At 55.5% G+C, this 16,343-nt stretch overlaps 1 protein-coding gene and 1 long non-coding RNA gene across 13 annotated transcripts in view; one reads left to right on the plus strand and one right to left on the minus strand.

Annotated features, from left to right (window-relative positions):
• Positions 1–16,343, minus strand: part of KIAA0513 — a 58,593-nt gene that overhangs the window by 17,727 nt on the left and 24,523 nt on the right. For 6 of the 12 annotated variants that reach the window (XM_084959340.1, XM_084959337.1, XM_084959343.1 and 3 more), the window contains one exon: positions 348–812. In XM_084959340.1, the coding sequence (XP_084815466.1) occupies positions 348–676 (329 nt within the window). In that variant the 5' untranslated portion in view covers positions 677–812. Of the gene's footprint in view, positions 1–347; positions 813–3,650; positions 3,820–13,224; positions 13,782–16,343 lie in introns of all 12 variants that reach the window. The other 6 variants (XM_084959339.1, XM_013998146.3, XM_084959342.1 and 3 more) reach the window with 2 other exon arrangements.
• On the plus strand, positions 11,842–15,746 carry LOC146402166 (uncharacterized). The gene is made up of 2 exons (XR_014805312.1): positions 11,842–13,120; positions 13,158–15,746. It is a non-coding gene; the product is annotated as an uncharacterized LOC146402166 (long non-coding RNA).

Raw genomic sequence — 16,343 nt, forward strand, 5'->3', positions numbered from 1 at the left:
ACTTCAGCTGCCGTGAACCCCGTGAGACCAGCAGTCAGGAGCCAGGGCCTGGGCTGAATCTGCAGCTGCCTCCCCTTCCCCGGGTGAGACGGGGCAGCGTGAGGCAGGCACACCCCAGCTCCTCCGTCCGCCTTCTCATCCAGCCTCCACTTTCTGCTGCCAATGCCACGGTCCTTGCTCGCCCCGTCAAGAGGCACCAGAGGGGGGCAGACAGAGCAGCCCAGCGGATCCTCATCCTGCGTGAGCTCAGCCGTCCTGGCCCCGTCCTGCCCCCATTCAGCGTCAGCTGAGAGCCGCAGCTCCCACCAGAGCAGGGGGCCCTCGGGCGGGGCTGGCGCCGGGCTTACCCCCCGGAGAAGATCTTCTCCACGTAGCGGCGCATGAACTCCCGGAGCTCGCGCGGCTCCTCGTCCTTGGCGGAGTCGGCGCTCTGGTTGGAGGAGAAGGACTCGTTGGAGGAGGAGCGGCGGTACCCGCCCCAGGCCGGGTGTGAGGGCGACTCGCCCAAGTCGTTCTCGCTGTCCGCCGACTCCGTGGTCTCGCTCTCCGACGCGCCCTCGCCCGGGGAGCTGTCCCCGTCGGGCAGCTTCGGGGGCATCGCCTCCAGGGGCGAGGAGGTGGACGGCTCGGCCCCGAAGTCGATCAGCGAGCCCACGGGGACCTCGGGGGCCTCCATGGCTCGGGCGGGCGGCAGCGGTGGTGGTGGTGGCGGCGGACGGGGTTCCCAGGTGAGTCAGCGGGAGCCGGCCGTGTGCCTGGGCGCTGCGGGCCCGCGCGGGAGTCCTCTGGGGCGGCTGGCGGGCCTAAGGCATCTGGGATGGAAAGAGACACATCAGCGCTGTCACCGCCCCGCGCATAAGGAGCTGGGCACCGAGAATCCGACTGAGGCGAACGAACTCCCGTAAAGGGAAGAGGCTCCAAACTCCCAGCACCGGGGCCATTTCTCCGCCGCCGCCGTCCTCCCACGGCCTGCGTGCTGCCAGGCACCCAGCACCGGGCAGTGAGCACACACTACCCTCAGGATTTCTCCAGACGAAGCCCAGAGACCTCAGGGGGCCGCACCCGCCAGCCCGGCCCCGACTCGGGCCTACCAGCCTGAGGCCAGTGAGAACGGGCACCTGCCGCCCTGGATGGCCGCCCAGGAGACGGTGTCGCCAGGCATGTGCTAGGCATGTGGGTCCCTTGCCCCCTCCCGGGTCCCCGTCTCAGCACTCTCCCACCCAAGACCCAGAACCTCCCTGCTGTCTGTACACGGCCCCTCAAGCCCTCCCGTGGTATCTAAGGGGCATTTGCTGCCTGACCGGCCTTCTCCTCCCTGCCCCCTTTCTGCCCCAGGGCCACCCTGGGCAACGACAGCCACGTTCCTGGGGCTGTCCCGCTGCTCCCTAGGCTGGACGGTCCTCTCCCGCCCCCACCTTCCTCCCTCAGCCCCACCTAGAAGCTTGGCTTAGCGCCACCTCTCCGAGAAGCTTTGCTCCACCCCTAGGCCAGCTATTTACCAACTCCTCTTGGCCCCTGGTATTTTATTTATGCTCATTTGTGAGTGTGCGTGTTTGAGACACAGATACTGGTACTTCTGTTTACCCCACTAAAGTATAACCCCCTGAGGGTGATCTTAGCCACTCTGCAGCAATCCAAGCGCCCCGCGCAGTCCTGACTAAGAGTCCACTCGAGGAAGGACCAGCCCTGACCGCGGACATGCTCTGAGAGTCGGGCAAGTCGGCGACGGAGGCGGTGCTGGGATTAATTAGGATCTTCGATTCTAAACCAAGTCTCCCGCCGGTCAGTTCCAGGGTTACCTGCCAGTTCTGGGGCTCCCTCCCTGGGGACGTGGGGCGGGCAGCTCAGCAGGAAGTCACCGTCGTCTTCGTACAAAAGCCATCTTGATCCTGGGCCACGTCCCTTTCCTCCGGCTCTACAGCCCCCAAATATCCAGGACAACACCTGGCAGACAGGTGGCTGCCGACACAAGAACTAATGCATCTTCTATGGGCAATTCAATGTGAAAACTGCACTTGCTGCTGCTAAGAGCTTAATGCTCACGAATCCATTATGGGCTCCTCCAAACTCCCCTGTGCAGGATACTTTTACACACCACGGGTCAGAAAGACGGAACGGCTGGCTCCGTGTCATTGGAGTGGCCACGGCCCACCTTCAGAAAAGCCCTACAGAGCCTGCCTTGGTCCGAAAGAGAGAAGCATAAACCTCAGCTCAAAAGAAGTTTCTGGGCCAGGAGAGCAATGGCGGCCCCTAGGAGCCCAGGCGCTCAGACAGCCTGAGACTAAGGAGTCAGGGGCGGGGCAGCCCTGGTCCCTTCTCACCAGTGATGCTGGTGAGCTGTGGCCTCTGTCTCGGGACCAGGGTCTCCATCAGAGACATCGAGGTCACGTTAGATCAAGTTCCTTCTGGCAACCACGGTCTCAGACTCTTCAAAGAACAGAAAATCACACCTATAATGACTCACCTGATACTAAAAATGGAAAATCACACACTAGGAAAAATGTTCGCAGCCGCTATGACAGGAAAACTGAGTTAATCACATCTACATGATAAATTGAGCCAATTCCAACTAAAAAAAATTTATATTCTTTTTTTTTTTTTTTTTTTTTTGCTACTTCTTGGGCCGCTCCCACGGCATATGGAGGGTCCCAGGCTAGGGGTCTAATCGGAGCCGAGCTGCCAAGCTACGCCAGAGCCACAGCAACGTGGGATCCGAGCCGTGTCTGCGACCCACACCACAGCTCACGGCAACGCCGGATCGTCAACCCACTGAGCAAGCGCAGGGACCGAACCTGCAACCTCATGGTTCCTAGTTGGATTCGTTAACCACTGCGCCACGAGGGGAACTCCAAAATCTATATTCTAATAGAGGTACGAACTATTCAAATAGGTGCGGCACAAGAGGAAATATTATTAAACGCTGAGACAGTTCTTCAACCCATACTAATAGCCTCACGCAGAGACAGGTGAGGCGAAACAGAGACGAGCTTACACGACAAAACAAAAGCAAAAATAGCATTTAAAACCCCAAAGCAGAAGAGATTGTGAAACAAATGACACTACCAAACAATCCTGGCACGAGGGATAAATAAGCCTTTAGCAATTTCTATAATTCTTATTTTTCTCTCCTCTGATCCAGGAATTCATATTCTTGGAATTCATCGAAGAAAAGAATTCAAAACATTTAAAAACAGCTACTGGAAGGAAAATGCTCGGTATTTACGATCCTGGCAAATTAGGGGGGGCCATCTAAATATGGTAAAGTGGCAAACAGAGTCTAACAATTTGATGCAAGAGCCCTCGGCATAGGAAGCAATTAGGAAAACGATGACTTCATAGTTAACAAACATTCCACCAGCAACACATATTTACTGCATCTCACTGTGCGCCATCCCCGGGTCTGGGGGCTGGAAACACTGCAGTGAGGGCATTTTAATTTTCCTATAATGGCAACTACATGAACCTATGAAAAAGGACTGAAAAAGAAGACAGAAATCCATGGCAGTGCTGGTACTAGGGCAATTTCCCCCTTTTATTTTATTCTTGATCATCACAACGGCATGTGCAAGAAATAAACATTCAGAGAGGCGACCAGTTACTGTATCTTGCAGCATCTCAGGTGGTTAATCTGAAGGGCCGTGTCTATTTACCGAGGCAGAATCCACAGCACTGGAGGTTCAAGATCAGACCGAATTATCACAGCTATTTCTGGTCCGGCCCGAGGCGCTCTCAGAGGCTGGCAGGAGGCTCTCCCAGCACCCTTCTTCTGAGCTTGGAAATTTGGGGAGTGCCTGAGTCATCCTCTCTCAGAAGCCTCCTCTGTGGGCGCGAAGGAGAGGACGGTGAGGGGCCTGGCCCTGCAGGAGGGGAAGCAGGGGCAGGCGGGGCCAGGTGGGTACCATGGGCTGCCCCATGCAGGCCCCTCTGCCCCAGGACTCGTGCTGGGGGAGAGGAGAGAGAGCCAAGCTGGCTCCCAGAGCTGAGACGCTGGCGTGAAGCGAAGCTTGTGCTAAGGTCCTTGGAAGGGACCAGTGTAACCACAGGCCTCATGCAGGATGAGGGGACAGTCATATTCGGCACCCCGGGATCACACACCCCACGTGACTACCTGTCCAGCTGGAGACACAGAGGAACGGGCCCCAAGTGCACTGACCGCGCTGAGCGCCGGCCAGGGGCTGCCACTCAGGGTCCGGAGCCCAGTCGGATCCCATCTAAAGAGCTTTCTAAAAGTGCTGAAATCCACTGCGTGAAATCTGCCAATTCCTCAACCATGGCAACCCACTGAAATTTATTACCAAATACACCACAGGCCAGAAGAAACACGTCTGTGGATTGCACCCAACCCTCTGCTTTGTTCCTCGGACAAGGAGGCCCCCAGACCCACTGTGGGGCCACAGACTCAGACCCAAGGTTTGCAATCGTGGCAGAACCTCTGCCAACACAGAGCGTAGATATTACAAATGCTTTTCTATGACCTGCAGCAAAACAGACCTTCCTACACGCACACCTTTATAACCTCACCTCCAGGGCCCTAAGGCAGAAGCTTCTACAACCAAATTGGGCTGTCTTAACCCATGAAGAAGCTTAGCCACCCGCCGGTGTAACAATGTCCATTGCGCAGCTTCTATGCAGCAGGACCACGCAAGGAGCTGGAAATACAGCCCTGAGTAAGGCCGGGGGGAGCAAACTGGCCGTGCACGTGTGTTAGGAGTAGGACACAGCTGATAAAACAAAAGCCCTAACAAGAATGTCACTGCCACCACGTGCTACAGACACAGTCTCATGGTGACAGCTCTGAGCACTAGTGGGGGGGCTTCTTTAGACCGGGGGTCAGGGAGGAGCAGGAGGAAGGACCAGCCGCGGAGACTTGAGGGCCTTCTGAGCAGAAGACAGTGGTCTGGGTGGAGGAACAGCTCAGGAACCCCAGCCAGCCATGACTATGGAAAGCTCAGGAAGCGGGAAGGCTGAGGCTAGGAGGGGCTGGCGAGGTGGGCCGGCCGGGCCACACACGAGGAGCTGGGTCCGGGTTCTCTGGGACGGGCAGGCCGCCACGGCAGCGGTCTGCGGAAGGAAACGAGCGTGAGGGGCCGTGGCCGTGGCGGGGGCCCTCTGGCAGGTGGTTTTTCCTGACCTCAGGCCCCCCCACCCCAGCACGGGGCCCAGCTGCGGCAGGAACACGGAAGGCGGTGGCCGTCTGTGGCTGCGGGGCCACTTCCCCACGAGGCTTTGCTCAAACCCTGATTTCCCCAGAGCCCAGAGGGAGCGTCTCCAGCAGGCTGACCTGGGGCCACCACAGGTTCCCGGGGCGGGGAGGCTCCAGAACCTTCCACAACTCTGCACGCCACCCGTCTCCGGCAGCGCCCTCTCCTTTGGGGTCTCCGAGCCACCAGATGCGCCATCAAAGGAAGCGACGGCCAAGTGGCTGGACCAGCACAGGGGACACACTGGCTCCCCACCCACCGCCACTCCCCTCAGAGCACAGGAAAGCCCAGGCTGGGCGGGAGGCCCGTGCTCGAGGGCCCCGCGGCCCAGCAGCAGGCGCCCTGCCCCTCTCCTGAGCGCCCATCTCCGGGGCAGAGGCCTGCACATCACTGAGGCTGTGATGGTGCCACCAAACCCTCCCCCAAGCCTGTGCTGTGGCCGTGGGCACGTAGGGGGTCTACCTCTGCACCCTCCCTTCATCTGAAGGGTCAAGACCCCGCCTAAGCCCGCCCTGAACCGGATGCATTTATGTCACTGGTAGAGGGCAGGGCACTGTACAAGGATGGGCAGGACTGTCCAACAGACGAGGAGCGGAGACCCTGAGGCCTGGGACACGCGGACACCACGTGAGCAAGCGCCGTTGGGAAAAAGGCGCCAACAGACCTGCCAGACTCCGGGTGGCCACGCACCTGCAATCTATGAACACAGTGCAGGCGAAGCGCCACAGAACGAGACAAGGGAGGCCTCTCCGTCTTTCGATGACTTTATCTCTTCGCAAAGCTACACTTTCTGAGGTTTGCCATGATGAAAAGCCCGCAATGCACAGAAATCCACGCAAAGTGGGAAAGGAGAGCGGTGGTGTCTAATCTGATTCCAAAGACTAGCAGGTCCCAAAGGCGCAGACAGGCCGCTGCTGAGTAGCTGTGGTGGTTTAAGAAGGAAACAAGAGTATTTTTCAAATACTGGTCCCCGGAGGGGTCCACTGCCTAATTCCCAGGACCTTTGAATCTGTCACTTTACATTGACAAGAGGGAATCTGCAGAGAGGACGAAGCCCAGCGGCCCGAGGTGGGGACATGCTCGGGGGTGGTCCCTACGTGATCACAAGGACCCTGAGAAGAGGGAGGCAGGGGTGGTGGAGCCACAGGAGCAGACGGGAGGGAGATGCCAGGACGGGGGCTTTGAAGGGGGAGGAGGGGCCGCCGCCCGGCGGGTGGGCGCCTCTGGAGGCTGGGAGAGGCCAGAGAGGAAGAGTCTTCGCTGGGTCCTCCCGAGGGGACTGGCCCTGTGACACCTTGAGAGCCTGTCAGGCTGACTTTGAACTTCTGACCCCAGAACTGGAAGAGAGTAAATCCTCGTTTTAAGCCACAGGGTTTGTGGGGACGTGTTAAAGCAGCCCAGGAACCCGGCACAAACAGCCAGCGTGTCGTCAGGACATCGAAACATACTCAGTTGTTGGGCCCATGAGCTACTCGTTTAAGCCCCAGGAAAACACAGCGTCTGAGACCCTAAGGTGCTGGGACCTCCGCCTGGAAGGCGGGCCGGGGGCCAGGCCACCAAGGCCCTTCCCGCCTGGAGCGCAGAGCCTGACGGAGGCCTCCGGGCGCCCCGTGTGGCCGGTCAGGCGGGTCCCAGCACTCAGGCAAGCGTGTGGCCATCCCTTGATTTTCTCGTCCCTTCACGGTAAACACGCCGTTGGGGAAAGACAAAGACGTGCAGATGGAGGGCAGGGAGGAAGCTCTCTTGACCCCACCCGGCCGGCAAAATCCCGCCTCTGTCTGCGGACCCGTCGGAACAGGACAAAAGGCAAACGCCTTCTTCACCGTTTCGAAGCAAGAGACCTCTGGATGTCTGTGCGGCACCTCGCTGGTGGTGACAGCAAGGAACACGCAGGTGGCGCACGCGGAGGGCCCTCTCCAGCCCCCTGGGGGGGGGGTGGTTTCCTTCCCACAGACCTGGCTGGAGAAGCACAGGGGCTCCGGGCTTGGCTGCAGGGCGGGCAGCAGACCCTGGCTGAGACCTCTGGTCTCTGGGGCTGCCCTGAGACAGGTGGACTTGACCGAGGACCAGACGAGTGACCCGCTCCCCTTCAGCTACGAAGTGACATCACAATGAGAGGTTTCGTGGAAAACCGGGCCTCCCTGAAATGCTGGAGGAGAGGAGACGGAGGGGATGGAAGGGCAGCCTTTCCACACACCGCTGCCTCCATCGGCCCGCGCACCCACCGGCACCCCGGCGGAGTCCCAGCATCCTGGGGCGCGGGACCCACGTCCACGCCTCCCCTGCCTGCCACACGCGATTAGCCTCACAGCGCAGAGGCATCTGCTCCCTCTGCGCCCCTCCCCTGCCACAGTCACAAGTCACGGAAAGGCCCGGGGGCCGGTGGGGGCGAGGAGGAGCCCCAGCCCTGCTGCAGAGCCGCGACCCCCGGCGCTCCAGCCAGGCCGCAGGCCCAAGCCGTTTCCTGTCGCTCAGAATCACCCCGTGCAGAGGCGGCTGACCAGATCTGATCTGGATAGACAAGCCTGCTCAGCACTTTCTGCCCGGGTGACAACTGACACTGCCTTGGAACCGGGGAGAAATGTGGGGCCGTTTGGGCTCTGAGGCAAGCCACCCCAGTGAATGAATCCATGTGAAATTAGAAGTGTCACCGCTGTCCTTTTAGATGTCAGTGGTTCAGGCCACAGTTCGGATACAAATTTTTACCCGGTCAATGTGGGTCCAGGGCGACTTCAGGCCAGTGGAATGAAAGAAACCCATTATTATTGATGGACAGTGAATACAGTGGAGTTTCCTGGCAGCCAAAGCAAAAAAGGGAATCCCTCTGGGTTGCAACAGTTTTTTCATGCGGACACATTCATCTATAAATGAACTTTATCCAGACACTGAATTTTTTTTTTTTTTTTGGTCTTTTTAGAGCCGCACTCACGGCCTAAGGAAGATCCGAGACTATGGGTTTGAATCCGAGATGAAGTTGCTGGCCTACACCACAGCCACAGCCCCACAGGATCTGAGCCACAGCTTCGACCTACACCACAGTTCACGGCAACGCCCTTAACCCACTGAGCGAGGCCAGAGATTGAACCCGCAACCTCATGGATACTAGTCGGGTTCATTACCACTGAGCCACAAAGGGAACTAACTCCCCAGACACCGAATCTAAAAATCGATTTGTCAAGAGGGATCTCAGATGAAAAGACAAAGATTACTATAAGGAAAGTCTCTAACAAGGTTTCTGTAAAAGATACAGAGGCACTGACACATACATTTTTGAAAATGACTCTAAGACCCTGAAGGCCTATGGGAAATCCACGCAGAACAGGTATGTGTGGCTAGAGCATGCCACGGGATGAGGAAGAGCTCTCCCTGGTGGCAGGGATGGAGCAGCACAAACCAGGAGACGGCATAATTACCACGCCCATGGGGGTCCCTTCCCTCAAATATCAGACGTCCCCAAGGGCCGCCGGCAAGCGCTGATCACCCGCCATTCACAGCCAGGTGCCCTGGAGGCAGGCAGGGCAGAAGACTGACACACGGTCGCCCCAACGCCCCGCTCGAGGCACCCACTTGGGGGTCCCAGCGCCAGAGCAGGACGGCTGTGTGGGCACCAGGGCTGGACGGCTGCGAGGACTCAGCTCAAGACAGGCCTCGAGACGTGAAGAAGTTTTGGAAATACCTGAACCGACTCATCTTGCTCAGGTTTTCCTCCTTATCAGGGACAAGAGTGACACTCGATAATAACCCACATCTGGGTAATTCTAAAGGCGTGCCTCCACACAGGGCAGGCTAAGAGTCTCAGTGACAAGAACGTACTGCGTGATGGTTTAAATGGCCTCGTTAAAAACAGCAACACGGGAGTTCCCGTCGTGGCGCAGTGGAAACGAATCCGACGAGGAACCATGAGGTTGCAGGTTCGATCCCTGGCCTTGTCCAGTGGGTTAAGGATCCAGTGTTGCCGTGAGCTATGGTGCAGGTTGCAGACGCAGCTCAGATCCCACACTGCTGTGGCTGTGGTGCAGAACGGAGGCTGCAGCCCCGATTCGACACCTAGCCTGGGAGCCTCCATGTGCCGCAGGAGCAGCCCTAGAAAAGGCAGAAAAACCAAAAAACAAACAAAAAAACCCTCCAGCAACACCTACAAAGAGTTACCGCCCACATCTCAGACCTTCCTCCTGGTCCTCAGAGTGTGGCGGATCCTCCAACACATGAGGTCACAGATGATGAAAGGTGGAGGTCGAGCCGCTGCCCCGGCCCCGCGTCAACCTGAAGGGATGTCTCCACCCGCCACGGGCTCAGGGCTCCAGCCCAGCCCCATCCCACCCCCCGCCCCATCAGTGACTCAGGGGCAACGCGGGCGGCCGGAAGCCAGAGGGAGAGTGAACCCAGAGAACAACGCCGTCGGGACCCAAGATTCCGGTAGACTCAGGGCGCTGAGCCGAAAAGATGCCTCTGGACACACAAGGGCCGAGTGGCTTTCACGTGCCGGGCCTGGTGTGGGAGCAAAGAGGCGGGGACACCACGGTTTCTGCCCCCGAATAACTCGTCAGTTATGAGTGATCCAAGGTTTCACAATCCGATACCGAGAGGCGGCTCTTTGGCCGACGGCTCTCGGGCGAGTGAGTCAATGGGTTTGGCGCCAACATCACCGCCAAACTCAAAACTGCCCTTCAGCCAGTGGCAGAAGCGCCTGAACCAGAACAGGAGACGGGGTTTCACGCGCCTCTGCTTCCGCTGGGCAGGCTGCTCCTGGAACATTCCGTCCAACCCCACACCTCGGAAGGAGGAACCCACTGCTCTTCTGGCGGCAAATCGGCATAAACACGTCCAGGAACCAGCACCATTCTCCGGGAACCTGGCATTGTTCTCCTCATCCTGAAGCCCCAAGCAACCCCAAAGGGTGCACTGTAATAAGCTGCAAGGGTATTTCAATTTAATAAATGCTGGCATGACTTTTTAAAAAGGAGAGCGCTACTGAGACTCTGGAGAGCATCCAAAAAATAAAAAATAGAAACAAAAGCCTACCTGATCACCATGTGGCATGAGCAACGGGGAGAAAGAGGATGCTGGGAGTTCCCACTGTGGTGCAGTGGAAATGCATCTGGCTAGGAACCATGAGGATGCAGGTTCGATCCCTGGCCTCACTCAGTGGGTAAAGGATCTGGTATTGCCATGAGCTGTGGTGTAGGTTGCAGACGCAGCTCGGATCTGGCATTGTTGTGGCTCTGGCATAGGCCGGTGACTACAGCTCCGATTCAACCCCTAGCCTGGGAACCTCCATATGCTGTGTGTGTGGCCCTAAAAAGCAAAAAAAAAAAAAAAAAAAAAAAAAGAAGAAGAAGAAAGAAAGAAAGAAAGAAATGGAGGATGCTGACTGAGGGGTAACTTGGGAAACAAGACGGCAGGTCACTTGTGAGGAGCGGCCGTGTGTCCGAGGGATCAGCCTGTCCCCTGCGGCTCTAGCCGGAAGGACCATGTTTGACGGCAGAGTCCCAGCAAGGCAGCGTCTCCCCCAAGGACAGTCCCTCGAGTCTCCTCTTGGGGGACACCGGAAGCAGAGGTGTTAGCGGGTTGTTAGGAGCGGCTACTGCACCTCTGGGTTTCCTGCCATTTCCACCCCAAGATAACATTTTACGACACTGAATGCAGGCTCCTCTCCACTGCCGCTGTCATAATGGTTATTATCTGAAGAGAACTCCTCTTTTATGAGCTCCAGGAAGTCGGAAACGTCTCAGACAGTCACAGTTCACAGAAAAAGAGATAAGGGACCATTTTCTGGTCCCCCACTCAGGGAGAGAACAGGAGTGATGGGTTCTCCACAAAGACGTCCTTAAAAACTGTGATCTCCTACAGAGGCGAAAAATTCATTTGAGTAATAAAAACAAACAAACAAACAAAACCACTGTCTCGCTGGGCCAGCTCAAACCCGAAGGGCTGGGACCAGGGCCGTGGAGGGACAAGTTCCCCACTGTCTAGAGACTCTGCTGCCCTTGGTTCACAGGAGCGCCGAGGCTCCAGAATAATCCCCCCGTCACACGATGCCCAAATCCGAAGGGGCCAGGAGTTAAATGAGCCCCACATGCATGAGGGAGGAAGGAAAGGCATCCTGCGATGAGAAATCAACGGAGCCTCCCCGGCCAAGGCTTTGCAATTTCTAAGTTTTTCAAGAGTGGTCCTACGTCATGGAGTTTGCTTGTGGTCCAGCAGGTTAAGGATCAGGCGCTGTCACTACAGTGGCTTGGGTCGCTGCCGTGGTGCAGGTTCGATCCCTGGCCCAGGTACTTCCCCATGCTGCGGGCATGACCAACGAAAAAACCAAAACCAAAACCCAGGGTTGAAAAAGTCTCACATCAAAAGGACCCTCCCGCAAGCATCTGGACGTACCCTTTTCACTTCAGACGCAGTGAGTACATCCCAGGCAATTCTGCAGCGAACCGGCGAGCCCTCTGGTTTAACGCAATAGGGGGACTTGGGGACAGGTGTTTTCCATCAGTTCCCACCACCAACTTCCTGAGTTGGCTGCACTATAACCAAACGTCAGAATTTATTACAGGGCACAGAAGCAAACAGCGGCACTTCTTCAGGAAAAGAGGGACGCAGCTGACAGCACAGCGACAGCTGCATTCGATTTGGATACAGATGGACGCGGCCTTCCATCCTGCTGGGTAATTTGGCAAAATGACTGCATTCTGCCCCAGGCCCTGGCACAGAGACAGCCACACTTTACTGGATTGGGATGGGATCCCTAAAACACCTGGGACTTGATCTTTCCAGAACACAAGGCAGGTGAGGGATGCAGCAGGACAAACGTCCATCCTTTTTGGGTTTGGTGCTTTGCTCCCGCGGGCCCAAGGCAGGGCCCGAACAAGGAGCCATGCGCACGGCCACCTGCGCCTCCGCGGAGGGAAGGCTCTGGGCAGATGCTCTGGGATGCGGGATCACCTGGAGGTGGCAGGAAGCCCTCTGCTCGAAGCCGCCAGTGTCCGTCACCAGGGACAGTGACGCTGGCGTCTCTGGCTGGCCGTCAAGGCGCTCTGCAGCCTGGAGCTGGTCACGGCTGCCCACGCAGCTCTCCAATGACCACCGCAGAGGGGGGCGCTGCTGTCACTCCTGTCAACCTCACGCAAGCACGGGGCTGTAGTTTCTTCAAGGCAGACCTTCTGCAGCATCAGGCTGGTGTCCCCCCTCCCCCTCTCTCCCCCTGACACGCGCTGCGCCTCTGCTGAGGCCTGGCCTCATTTCCCTGTACGCACCACCCACCCCGCTCTGGCTACATCTCTTGGCACATCCCAAACCTGCTCTGCAACACAAGGAGGTCTGAACATTGTTCCTGTGCTACCCTGGTCTTTTCTCCAGGTCGGGCTGTGTCTTTCGAAATCCTCCCTGATGTTGAAACATGTTTAACAATATTTTTCAAGTCTCTCTATTTCATTTATCCTAATAACCCCAAAGATGGCCCCAAAACCCCCTATATGCAGCATGCTTTATAAAGAGCAAAAGAAACGAAATGCTCCACGAGAAGAAAAAGGGATGTCCCTTCCACCACAATAATTCAGGCACTTCACTGAAATACTTCGGAGAGCAATAAGGATGACGTGGCATTGGGGAAAAGGCTTGGGTTAAACGAAAATGAAGTGAAAAACGAAAAACCAAGACGTAAAATTATACTCTGCCCATAATTACAACTATGTCACAGTCAAAGCGAACAATGCCGCAGCTGTTCTGCCTGCCCAGCACGGCTGTTATAAAGATCAAATGACTTAGGACTTCCCGCTGTGGTGCAGTGGTTAAGAATCCGACTGCCGTGACTCAGGTTGCTGCGGAGGCGTGGGTGTGATCGCTGGTTCGGTTCAGTGGGTTAAAGGATCCTGCACTGCCGTATCTGTGACTCGGATTCAATCCCTGGCCCAGGAACTTTCCTGGTGCAGTCACTTAATTAAAATTCAATCCCTGGCCCAGGAACTTTCCATGGTGCGGTCACTTAATTAAAAAAAAAGAAAAAATCAAAGGAACTAATATAACCAACCAGAAGACAAGGCAAAGGTACTCCACGAATTCTGAATGGTATTCACATCAGGCATTTGAAGGATGTTCGGTGGGAACTTTACAGATCACCCTGGCGCCAGAGACCCTGGAGGAAACAGCCCCTTCCAAAGTTCCGCTGCACCACCTTCAGCCGGCCTTTGTCCTCATCGGCGTCCACATGTGCAGACGGAAATTCAGAGATCGTTTTGGCATCGACAGCCCGCTCGTTCAGAACATCTTTTAACAAAGCAAGAGTTATTCTTGCAATAAAGGCTTTGCTTTACTGGCGTGAGTGTGCGTGAGAACCCGTGGTAGGAGATGACTTCGTTACCAAGCCCAGGTCAGAGGCTGCAGCACGAGGCTACTCACGTCAGTGCCCAGAAGCAAACACTCGAGATGCCAGATTCAGGGTTCTCGATGCTCAGAGGGACCTCCCTGCTTGTCCATGTGTGCTTTTCCTGACATCCCCAGGGGAGAGGAATAAAGGCAGCTGCTCAGAGTCAAACCGCTCCCTCCACCCGGCAGCCTGAGCGGGAGCTGAGAAACTTCCTCCCCGCCCTGCAAGGACAGACACGGACAGCAGGGTCAGGAAGGCTCCAGGGCGGGTCCCTGCGTCCTTTACATCACGCTGCACATCGGGCATCTCTGTCACGACGTACCTGATGCCCACTTACTTCCCTCCTTCCTGCTGCAAACCACAGCTCTCCCACACCAGCAGCACCCTGACTTGCTCATGTCTTTGTCTAATCCGGATTTCTTTGCTGAAGGCCTCCAAAACACACGTCTCCTCGCCTCCTGACAGTTCTGAGTGAGAGGCACACTCCGTCCCGTCTCGCCCACTGAAGGTCGCTACAGAAAGTGGACCGAGTGGACAGAGCAGCTATCAAAGGACACAGCAGCAGGTGAAGGAGGGACGCAGCCAGAATTGGAAGCCCACCCAAGCCGTGGTGATGCTGCCACTGCCCCATAGCAGGACCCCGCCTGGACCGAGGAAGAGGCATCGGGAGAGCTCCAGAAGCCTGGTCCTGGCGTGAGCAGCAGGAGAAGGGTTGCCCAGCTCTCACAAATGGAGAGCCCAAACCCAGGACTTTTCCCTACTCGTGCCTCTGTCTTCCTGATGCTCTCACACCCAGCCCCCAGCAATTCCCCTGACAACAGCAGCAGAGGGGGCCACAGATGCCTAAGACTTTGAGGGAACAAACCTTCCTCTCCAACTGGAGGAGCTGTGGTTTGAAGCGGGTGAAAACCCGCTGGATTTTTTCTCTCTTAGTCACCCTCTTGCTCAGTCACAGGTATGAGCTAAGTCGCAGAGAGAGTGCAGCGGAACGAGAGAAATAACACCCCTGCTTTCTGGCTGAAAAACCGAGAAGAAGCGGCCCCTGGGTCTGGCAAGGGCAGGGGAGACGGTGAAGAGGGAGGAACTCGGCCCCACCGAGCTGTATGTGAGGCCCCAGGCTGCCCCGCGTGCTGAGCACACAAGGACATAATGCTCAACAGCCCATCCCGGATGCTGAGTACTCAACTCCAGGAAAAAACACCGCCAAGGTTCCATGCTGGCCAGGAGGCGACACGCAGGGGCAGACCTGAAGAGTACCAGAAAGGCTTTGGAAACACAGCTGATAGCGAAACCCACAGAAGGCTGGCAGGCACCTAGAGTCTGAACGCCAAGTGGTGGAATGCCAGTGGCAACAAGGGCAGCAACGTTCTCCACAGGGTTTAAACAAGACCCAGCGTCTCACAGTATAACAGCCAGAGATTCAGGATCAATCCAAAGTTATTCCACATGCAGAGAACCAGGAGACTCCTCAGCTCACATGGGAAAGGACAAATCAAGTGATGCCGGTGCCAAGAGGACAAAGTCCTGGAATGAAGTAAGACTTCAAAGTAGTTATTATCTTAAAAAGAACTCCAGGAAGTAAGGGAGAACACTTCTGAAATAAAGGGAAAGATAAAAAACAAAAACAAACAAAAAAAAAACTCAGGCAAGAAACTGAAGATACAAAGAAGAATCAAATGAAAATTTTAGGACTGAAAAATATAGTAACTAAAAATTTAAAAGCCACTGGACAGGCTCCGTAGCAGAAAGAATATGACAAAGAGTCAGTGAACATGAAGACAGGTCAGTAAAAACGGGCTAATCTGAACTGGAGAGAAAAGGTTTTTAAAAAGGAAGCAGAGCCTTGGGGACTTGTGGGACAAAACTATAGGATCTAACATCTGTGTCCACGGAGTCCCAGAATGACAGGGGCAAGGAGACAGAGTAAAAACTACGTCTGAGGAAATAATGACTGAACTCCCCAAATCTGGCAAAGGGCATGAACGAACAGACTGCAGCAGCTCAGTGAATACAGAAAGATACAGCTGAAGAAATCCACACCCATACACATCACGATGAAACTGCCCAAAACTGAAGACAAAGGAAAATATTGAAAGCAACCACAGAAAAATGCATTACTCATTGGGGAATAAGGATTCAAGTGACTGTAGTTGTTTTTTGTTTTTTTTTTTTTTTTTAAACAAAAACTGTGGCACCCAGAAGGAAGTGAAAAAAAGAAAACAAAACCAAAGCACTTTTTATGTGCTCAAAGAACTGACAGTCTAGATTTCTATATGGGCCAAACAAACAAAACCCAAACCTTCAGGAACGAAGGTAAAAACATTCTCAAGAGAACTTGCTGCCTGTGGATGTGCATGATACGAAGTTACGCAGCAACTTCCTTAGATGCAAAAGAAATGACACCCAGAGGAAACGGAACAAGGGATGAAGGAAGTGCCCAGGAAAAGGAGAAACATCCAGGCAAACACAGTGGACAGTCCTCCCCCTCCCGACACGTCTAACACTTGAAAGGAAAAATTATAATACTGGTTGATGAGATTTCCCAGGTAAAAAGATATCAAAACGACACCATAAAGTGAAGAGAAAAAAGGGACCTAGACGGGGGTGAGAGTTCCACTTTCCACTTGAAGTCATAAAATACGGATTCCAAGGCGCCCGTGAAAAGTTAAGCATGTGTATTGTAACCCCCGGGGCAAACGCATGCACACACACGCACACACCCAAACACACAGCTCATAGGTAAAGGAAAAAAGGCAATAGATACATGAAAATGCCGTGCTAAA

The sequence above is a fragment of the Sus scrofa genome, chromosome 6 (genome assembly GCF_054392235.1).
Source record: "Sus scrofa isolate SSC_HxYL_T2T_F1_AM1 chromosome 6, Sscrofa_HxYL_maternal_Yorkshire_Landrace_v2.0, whole genome shotgun sequence".
Classification (NCBI taxonomy): Eukaryota; Metazoa; Chordata; class Mammalia; order Artiodactyla; family Suidae; genus Sus; species Sus scrofa.